Below are 10,127 nucleotides of genomic sequence, written 5' to 3' on the forward strand. Positions count from 1 at the left end.
TTTGCATTCGTGCACATGCTACATATCCAGGGATCATTCGTTTTGTTTTTTAGGAACATGGTAATTGTTATCCCAGCACAGAGCACTCAGCAATAGATAGTAGCCAGGTATCTGGTTGCTAACGGTAGCCAACACAGCAGGCTGCATGCAGCTCCCTAATCACACAGCACTGAATGAAGGGCGAATTCCTGACAGCCTCCTGCAGCCAGTGATTATTTTACATCCTGAAGCATGAAGACTGATAACCCTTGTCATTTTATCCTACCTACTGTTAACAACAGACTCTGTTCTTGTGCATAGAAAGGTCCAATCCTTTTTTTAGGTTCTGACTACTCTGTAATTTCACCATATGCACAAATCATATCTCAGCACAATAGTGCGGACCACCAAGGAAGTAAAGCTGCCCAGATACACGTTACTGTTCTTAGAGACACTTAACAATATTTCCAGCCTTAGCTTCAAGAAGTGGCTCAGATTGCATGTGTTAAAGGCAGTGTGTTTTAGAGGATTTCACTAGATGGAGCTGTTTCTCTTCTGTCAAGACTGAATTTGAAACATTTCTAAAGAAAAAATTGGTACCATGATAGCGAACTAAATTAAAAGAGTTGATTGACATTATACTCTTCACCCACTCTTTCAGTTCTCACAAGCACAAACTCCAAAGCAAAAAAACAGTGTTTTTTTAAAATCATGATGAATGGATTGGCCTTTTCTTCCAAAAAAGACAAAATGTCTCTGAACAAAAACTTTTTATTAAAAACAGAAAATGCAGGAAGCCCTTTTGCTTATGTTATTTGGCCTAACTAAAAGCTGGAACTATGTTATTTATCTTGTCTTCCTTGCAAGGAAGCAGGAAACTTGTGATTTTGGCTGCCAAACTCTTAACCTGGGGATAGTCCCTGCAGCAGCACCAGGGTCTGGTACCAGACAAGGCAAGCGAACGCTCTGAAGTGTCAACATGTGACCAGATGTCAGTTTAGTGAGTGATGGTGCATTACAGAAGCCGCAGTTCCCCACTGCTCCTCTCCTTCTAACCTGAGCTAAGTGCTGGATGCAAAGTGCTGAGTTGTGCCCTGGGCCACCCCTGCACACCTCCATATAAAGCGTTTTTTTCTTTTAACGTTTTTCGTCGGTCCAGCCTTAGTTCATTTTTAAGGACATCAGAAGGTGTGAGCAATCCTTTCAGTTCCTGATGGCTGCTGGTGCTCTTCAGGTGCCTTCGTCACCCTCTGCATCCACCAAGCTTTGATTTCTACCACAGACCAAGATTCTAATTTACACAGAGTACAGAGGTCAGTCCTCCTGAGGCTCAGCTTGGGACAGCCTTGGTGAACTGAGAGTAGATTTCTAAAAATACATACAGATATATATATATATATATACACACTTCTTTGGTACAGTGGACACATGGATGAAGGAGAATCTGTCTGTATGTAATCTCCAACTTCAGAGCAGTGTTTTGGCCAGAGTCAGGCTGGAAATGATATCTGTCCAGCTTGCTGTTGGGCTGCTCTAACCCAAGACACTGTAAAACCAAAGTACTTATGAGGGCCTGGGCCTCATTCTCCTAAATTACCACTTATGAAAACCCAAATGATACTAAAATAAGACATATGAAATATTCATTGATACCATAATGGATCCTTGGCTGAAGATGCAGAGGAATTTCTGCTGGCATTGCTGTGTTTTGTGTCTTTTATTCAATATGTAGTGAGTGTTAGAAGCATTTGTATTTAACTGTAGACAGCACAGAACAGCTAACATTTCTTCTCCTCTGCTTAGCATCCATCTCCATAGGAACTATCGTGAGAGCCTGGGCTAACAGAGGAGCTGGTACTACATGGCTGAAGGCTTGGTGCATTTTGAGTGGACAAAATAAACAGCTGTATAAGATAGTGCTAAAAGAATGCCTTTGTAGCTGCTTACAGTTGTCTGCTGAGGTGCAAAAGAGAAGTGGGGATCACTCATTTACAAAGGGTGGGGAGAAGACTAGACAGTTCTTGGAGAGGATACTTTCATAGCATAGAAGAATAAAACCGGAATGTTCTTGTTTTGTCTTCTGCTGACTCCCTGCAGAGTGTGGAAATTACTGCCTAAACAGTAAGTACTGTAAATGATGTGAAAACTGCTCTGTCATTGTGCGTTTGTGTCTACTCTGTCAAGCTGCGTGTTGCATTTGCATGAAACCTGGCAGGTTCCTGTGGATGAACATTTTAGGGGGTTACCCACCTTAAGGAAAGAACAGCAGGATGCTGGTGTCAGTGCAGAACGGGTCCTTTCTCTCTCTGCCTCCATCCACCACAGTCGGAGACAGACAGATCCACAAAGTGTCAGCCCCACTGACTGATGAAAGGCATCTTTTGAAATCTTCTAATAATGCTGACAGACTGCAGGCTGTGGACAGCGTATGGTGTTTTCCTTAGACACATTAGGCAGTTTTCCTGATTTCATTATGGATGAAAACAGCCATTTGTCACCATCTGAAATTCTCTGTCTTGGCACTTACACCTTTATTTCATAGTTCTGCTCTTGGCTCCCAGACTACACAAGTTGCTGCATGTCACTATTGCAGGGAGCCCTTAACAACCAGCCAGCTTTTGTAACACACAAAGAAAGCAAGCATCCATGCCCTGAAAAGCTTAAAGTTTATCTAGATGAGATTAGCAGTGGGTTGAAGGGATTACTTCTCAGGAAGAAAATAGGATGAAGTGAACTATTTTGGGGAACTTATAAAACTGCTTTATATTATTGTAGTAGTCAGCTATGAGAGATCATCAGCAAACTATAGAGGATTCACTTGGAAGCAAATCTGCTCAGGTCAGCAATCCTGCCTTACCAAGGAACTACATCAGGGATGTTCAGTGATTTATATGCAGATCTGAGTTATTTTGCTAATGTTTGCCCTGGGTGAAGCAGTGCTCTGGCTCCAGGTCTGACTGGCCAGGTGCCAGTGTGCTGTCCTCATGGTGGGACCACACACTGCAGTTCTGCGAGGGGGCTCTCCCCTGAAAAAGTGGGTGAGGATGAGCCTGGAACACCAGTGTGGTTGGAACCAACTGTGCTCGTCCTCCTGGCCAGCACTGCCCTAAGTTTTGGGCATGTGCTCCGAGAGCTTTGTGCCCGCAGCTCCTCTAATATAGCCTTTATGGTCTAAGCCCTTAATGTCAGTGTGGGATGTATCCTCAGTTGCTCTCAGTAGTCCTAAACTGATTAAGGGTGGTGGGGGATGTGCCTCCTGGAGCTGTCTGCCTGCTGATGCTCTGTTGCCTGTAGGTGCCACCAGCACCTTTCCTGGTGGCCTCCTGTGCAAAGTTCTAGATGGACAGGGGGAGAAGGTCAGGCCTTGCAGGAAGCAACTGGAAGGAGAAGATGGGGAGCTCAAAATTTGCCCATGCTGCCTCTCAACACATCGTTTTTTGGAGTATGAGAGATCCCAGCATGTAAAATCCCAGGATGTGACCTATGCAGGGCGCTGCACGAGGGGCATGAGAGGCATCTTGTAGACTAAAAGAACAGTGGGTGGTTAAGGCACAGACTTAGGCAGAAGTACGACTGGACTCTGTGAGATCACTGGGAACCACATGGAGATGCAGGGTACAAATAGAATTTGCAATATGTAGCCCATATTTTGTACTTTTCTGCTTTAACATTCATATTAGGCCCATGATATGTTGGCTATAAGCAGGGAGCCTGTTGGGAGAAGGTATGGTTTAAACTCTCTCATCTGCTATTTCTACATTTAGGTATGAACTGATTGCCATTTTACAAACCAGTATGAGTAAATTTAGCTTTATTTTGTGCCACTGGCAGGTATCTGTGGGTATAAATAAATGTGGAGGAATAAATCAGTGTAAGTATTTTTTTTTCTTGTGTTTGCCCGTCAGCCAACTGACATGCCTTTTTATTTTTATTTATTTATTTATTACTTTTTAGGCATTACAGAAGCAATTGAAATCCCACAGTTTATTGGTCGCAGTTACCTCACATATGATAATCCAGATATCTTGAAAAGGTAATTAACAGGTTGTCCTGTTTGTTTACCATTATGTCCTTCGAAGTGGCAGGATGTATTTAAGACATAGTAAAATTAAGCTGTGTTTTCCATGTTTCTAAATTTCAGGTGAAAGCACATTTTCTAGGCATATCCTGATGGCTTAATTTATGGTAATATCTGAGCATCTTGCAACCTTTGAAGAAATGGTGTTCACCGCTTAGTTCCAGCACAGAGATGGACTCTATTCTGTTCCTGAGAGCAAAGAACAGAAGATATATAGAGTCTATATCCATAGAGGCGCTAAGGATTTTAACTCCTGCTTTAGCCTCCTGAGCCTAAAATACAAGTCTTCAAACTTCTGATGGCTACTCTCTACTCTAACAGTTATCCAAACTCCATTAAATTCAAGGTTGTTCCAAAAAATCCCTATCTGCCTATATTAGAGTCTCTGGCTGTAAGAGCTTCCCAAATGTCCTTGCCAAGCTGACCTGCTGCTCAACACTTCTCACCCACACCAGGACTCTGGTTAGCCTTTTTGGGACCAAGCCTACTAGGCCTTCTCAAAATTCGCTTATTAGTGAGTGGATTTCATGCTAGGCTTAGACAGAAAAAAAAAATTCTCATACTTGTATTGAGCAACTTAGCAACAATTACATCTGGTATTCTGAGGTCCAAGTGCAATTTCCTCACTCTGAAATGCTGGAAATAGGGATGTAAACCAGAGTTGCCCATAAGCAACGAATAGGCAACTTATTGGACCACAACTTGCAAAATCACGAAGAAGAAATATTTCCATCACCTTCTAGTTTTGCTTTAAAAAGGACTATCCTAGTTCAATGTTTTATTATGTTTTGCCTTCTTTACATTAAACAGGGTATCAGGATCAAGAACAAATGTGTTTATGAGGTTTAAAACCACAATGAAGGAAGGTCTTTTGATGTGGAGGGGAGACAGTCCCATGAGACCTAATAGTGATTTCATTTCTCTAGGCCTTCAAGAAGGAGCATTAATATTCAGGTAAGGTGTAATTTCTTTATTTTTATTGCACACAATACACTTAAAGCTCAAGCAAATCTCAGTAACACATCTAACGCTTTTGTCCTTCAGTATATTGCAGGGCAATTATAACTTCAAGGTTGATTGATAGGTCCAATTTGTCTGGGAGAGGCTGGGAGTTTAGCAACATCAAATTTTTAGCCAGATTTTCTGAAAGTTATCAAATGAGGGTGAGTGCTGTCAATAATTTCTCTCAATGCCTTTTGAAACACTTGCCATCTTAGTTGCATAGAGTAGGTGCGGGGATTGCAAAAAAAATGGGTCAAGGAAGGAAAGTGCAGTAACACCAGTGCTCACTGTAGACTCACTCTGTATCAGACACCAGAAATGCATGTGGGAACAGGTCTTCCAACACCAGCCCTGTGACACAAAACCAGCTGGTGCCAGGTGGTTTTTATTTGCACCATCCACAGAGCAACTTATTTAAGAAATAAATAATATCAACAAACTGAAATTGGGGCGTTTTGGGAAACAGACCTCATGTGCTCTGTTCCAGAATTGCTTTCTCCCTTATAGGCACTTAGACAAAGCCTCCATGCAGTTCTTGGCATGGTGCTTTTTGGCATTCCTGCCTTTTGAAAGGCATATTTTTCCTAATCATCTCTCATTTTAGCTTGTGCAATATTGAAATAGAAAAGTAAAAATGTCTTTTTTATTATTATGAATTGTTGTGAAAGAGTGTTGTTTAATAGACAAAGTATTTTTTTACTAATTTAGGTAAATTTTGAACTTATTTTACTTAATCTGGTTGTGGTTTGCAGCCATAGAGGCGTAGACCACATTGCATTTTGCTATTTAAATTAATCTCCTTTGCAAAAACTCTTAGCTTTCTATTTGTACTACAAACTAGGAGCTGAATCTGCAGAAGTGGTGCATTTTGTGAATGCCTTTAGGAAAATGTGTGTTTCCATGATGCTGGTTAGTAAATGGTTTGTCTATTCTGTCATTTGTCTAGGCACAGCACACTTGTTTTAGAGCAAGAGAAAGATGCGCACAGGTTTGAGATCGAAGCAGCTGAATTTTAGTGCTATAGCTGTATCTTCTGCTCACGGTTAGGAAAGCGTAAAATTAAGATCCTAAATTACAGTTCATATAAACAGTCACTACATACTTAAAGGGAGCACTGAGGAAGATCACAAAAGGGTAAATGCAGAATAAATGTGTCATGTCCTCTCACAAAGAACGATCTTCCTGCTGCCCTTGAAATGACTTTGACATATGGGGTCAAGAGAATAATCAGGGCCGTGAGTCTGATTCATCAGAGATATTTTCCTGCAGCCCAAAATTCAGATACCTGTGTGCCAGGTATGTTTGTGGAATTCAAAACATACCTTTTATTTTCCATTCCCCCTTGTCCAACAGAGTGTAGGTTCACTGCTAAGTGTAAAGGTTGCTCTTTTAAGCAACTATGCACAGCTATATCCTTATTTTAAGGAATCTGCATTCAGCAGAGATATGAATCTCTTTTTTATAGCCAAAGGTCTAACAGTTAGATACAATCCTTAGCTTCATAATACCCAGATTCCTCTGTAATTTTCAGCCTAGACCAATATCTGCCTCCAGAGTAAAAGGAGATGCTCCTTTGAGAGTCACTTAAGTTTCTAAGGGGATCAAATTTAAAGCATATTTTTTGCTCTGCGTAGCACAAAACTGAACATCCTCAACAATTCTCAGGTCCCTTACTCTATCCATGAACTTAACTGCAATTTCAGTCTTTTGTGAAGGGATAGTGACATTATCTTTATATTCTATAGCTAGGTGTGCGCAGAAGGCTAGCAGTGGCAGCTCAGGATAATTCATCTGGTTTATTTAAGCAGCTGAATACCCCATAGCTCACTGCACTGTAGCGTCTACCATAAAGATAAGTCCAGGCACCTGAAGCATAAACATGATGGGAACATTATGTCTGTTGAGTAATTTTGGTAGCGGCAAGGACAAAGAAATAATCAGAGCTGCAACTGAAGCAGAGAAGTTCATGAATATCTTTGAATTTATATCACTAGACTTCACTCCTTCTTATTTACCTTGTAATTCAGATGATCTGTAGATCTGTTTCAGGTTGCATGCTTTATTAAATGCACTTGCAAACACCCACTGCTCTCTCCCATTAGTACAAAAGATTTGTAGGTCACTGACATTTGTCCTCCTGGTTTTGGGAAGAACAGACTAGAAAAGCTCCTCTTCAGGACAAAGTCTTGCATGTTCCTCTGGAAGCTTGTCTTTGCAAAACAGGTTGCAGATGGACTTCCAAAGGATCCTACCTGTCCCTTCAAAATCCTAGGTGTGAGGTGCAACTTGGGGTACAGAGTGAGAATGATTGGACAAATTTGTACAGAACTGGTCTTTGCAAGGAAAGTGATAACATTTTCTAGTTTAATTTTTAGCTATAATTTGGGCAGTGGAATTGCATCCATAACGGTGAATGGCTCTTTCAGCGATGGCCGGTGGCACAGAGTAAAGGCTGTTCGGTAAGTCTTCTCTCTGAGTGGTGACACTTTATCTCAGAGGCATTTTGGTGATGCCCTGCCATAAAGGTACTGTTGGGCTAGGTGGTGGTTGGTCATGAATCATTGCATCTCCATGTTCTCACATCACATAGGAGCTGAACTCTAGGCAACTTGGCTGTTTCAATATGATGTACACAAGGACCATTGTATTAGAGGTGACAATGCCAACTTTGCAACCCAGTACAGCTCAAGGCAGGCTGCCAGAGTCATGCAGAGCTATTTGGAGGCTGTGACAGACATTCCTTAAACCCATACCATTTGGGTTAGGAGAATTTTTCTCCAATGTCTGCACTTTGAAATTCCCCAGTGAGCATCTTGTGGGCTGGCACAAGCACTGGAGCACTGACCATGTATGTCTACATTTTCTAAACTATTTGGAGGAGGTGCAGACATCTTTCAGTGTATATATAACTTGTATTTATAACTCATTGCCTCATAGGAGGCAAGTGAGCCCAGCAGGGAAAGCATGCTCTTTGTGAGATGTTGGGTTCCTGGAAATCACAGGCTGACATTACAACAACTTGTGACACAATTCAGTGAGAATAGGAACCTATGATCTGGCTCTTCTGTCAGTGCATCTACTGACTTTGTGAAATGGAAGTGGCCAAAAGACCCTAGCAAGAAAAGGGCTTTATGAGCTTTTTATAAGTTTTATAGCTTGCGTTAGTATTAGCTTGTTTCCCCAGCCCTTCTTATTTAAGCTTCTGCTATTTACTTTTTGTTTTACTTTTGACTCTTAAAAGGATATTAGGATCTGCCAATCTTCTCCTTACCCCTAGGTATTCATTCTGATCTTGTTTATTATGAATCCTTTGATATATCTTTTCCAGTTTCTTCCTTCTCTGGAAGTATAACCCCTCTTTGCAGCCTCTTTGACACTGTCCTCCCTGAAAAAGGCACCCTGATGCATCAGGACTGCCACATCACGTCACCGTCAGTGGCTCTCCCCAGCATCAGCCCCAGGTCTTTATGCTGAATGGGGCATCACCTGGGTCTCCTGGCACAGGGAAATGCTGTCACTGCTGCTCCTCCCTTTCAAAAGTCAACTGGATGCGTGAAAGTGGTTTCTTTGTTGTTTCAGAGATGGCCAGTCTGGCAAAGTAACAGTGGATGATTATGGTGCCAGGACTGGCAAATCGCCTGGGAAGATGAGGCAGTTGAACATCAACGGGGTTCTCTATATAGGTGAGTATTTGCTGCACAGGGTGGCTGGAGGGAGCTGCGGTGTTGTCGAACCCAGGCTCAGTCTGCCTGAGGAGGGCCAGACCCAATGTGCACTGTTGCCCCACTGTCAGGGGAATGCAGACACCATTGATACCATTGCAAACCTTAGTATCTCTGTGAGACCTGAGCTGCAAGCTTGCTAAGCTCTCATGGATGGGACAAACTATGCAGTAAAGAGGCTCTTCTCCTCACCATCTATGCTTTAGACTGTCTAAAAACTGCATTTAAAAGCACAGAGAAACCTGTAAATTGAATTTACTGTCTGGGAGGAGCTAGAAAAGAGAACGCTGTTGTTATGTGTGCAGTCTGCAAGGTAGGAATAACCACGGCTTTTGGTGATAAATTGTTCATGGCCGTATACCTCCCAGGTGGGATGAAGGAGATCGCACTGCACACCAACAGGCAGTACCTGCGAGGCCTTGTGGGATGCATCTCCCACCTCACGCTCTCCACGGATTATCACATCTCACTCGTGGAGGATGCAGCTGATGGGAAGAACATCAACATGTGTGGGACCAAGTGACAAGAGAGGAACCGTGGCGCGGAGAGCCCGTCGTGCACTTGTGTGTGTGACTGAAACCGCGCCGGCCACCACAGTCCTCTATGGCCAGGCTGTGTTTGCCATTGGAGCCGAAGGGAAGCCCTAAGGAAGGACATTTTCCCTCTCCTTTCCTCTGCTGACCAAAGCAAACAGAACTGAGTGTTTTGTGTAGGAACCGTCCCTTTTACGCATTAAATGTTTAGTGAATGCTAAAGATGATTGTGCGCCAGTGCAAATGGCAAAGAACTCTGTGATGTAATGAGTAGTTTAATGACTGTGTTGTGGTCCGTAGGTTATTTCTTTTACTATCAAAGAGAGAAGTTTTGCCTGCATTCATTCCAGCCTAGAATGATACAAGGATTGCATTGTTCAGCACACATATTATCAGACACTGTATCTATGCATTCAAGTACAGAATGAGCAGTTCTTCTTAGCACTCGCTCAATTAGCTAAATTATGTTTCATCTTGTGTAAATAATACTCGCAGTGAGTAGTTTCAAATATTGTTGTTTGTTGAGGAGGAAAGTTCTTAAAGTCTACTTTTTTATTACAAGCAACAAGATCAATGAACCAATTTTGTAGAAGTAATTTTATACTTGTATATTTTTTATAGCAGCAGCAGACCTGCTTGCACAGTATAACTTTCAACATGTAGGTGTACTATACAATTAGCTCTTTGCACACTTTTCTAAAAATAGCAAAGCAAACCATGGTTTAAATTTGTTATATGGGAGGCTCATGTCTGTATTATACCGTTTTGGTGGTGATATTTGTGAATCATAACCAGTTTTAAATTTGACTCTTT

At 42.0% G+C, this 10,127-nt stretch overlaps 1 protein-coding gene across 1 annotated transcript in view; it reads left to right on the top strand.

Moving 5' to 3' along the window:
- EGFLAM (EGF like, fibronectin type III and laminin G domains) overlaps positions 1-9,536 on the top strand; it is a 75,264-nt gene extending 65,728 nt beyond the window's left edge. The window contains exons 19-23 of the mRNA XM_088534388.1: positions 3,934-4,012; positions 4,868-5,011; positions 7,435-7,518; positions 8,639-8,742; positions 9,150-9,536. Of these exons, the coding sequence (XP_088390514.1) occupies positions 3,934-4,012; positions 4,868-5,011; positions 7,435-7,518; positions 8,639-8,742; positions 9,150-9,304 (566 nt within the window). The 3' untranslated portion in view covers positions 9,305-9,536. The remainder of the gene's footprint in view (positions 1-3,933; positions 4,013-4,867; positions 5,012-7,434; positions 7,519-8,638; positions 8,743-9,149) is intronic.
- Positions 9,537-10,127: the final 591 nt, after the last annotated feature.

The sequence above is a fragment of the Tinamus guttatus genome, unplaced genomic scaffold (assembly GCF_059628265.1).
Source record: "Tinamus guttatus ecotype Peru unplaced genomic scaffold, ASM5962826v1 Tinamus_guttatus_pri_ptg000549l, whole genome shotgun sequence".
NCBI lineage: Eukaryota > Metazoa > Chordata > Aves > Tinamiformes > Tinamidae > Tinamus > Tinamus guttatus.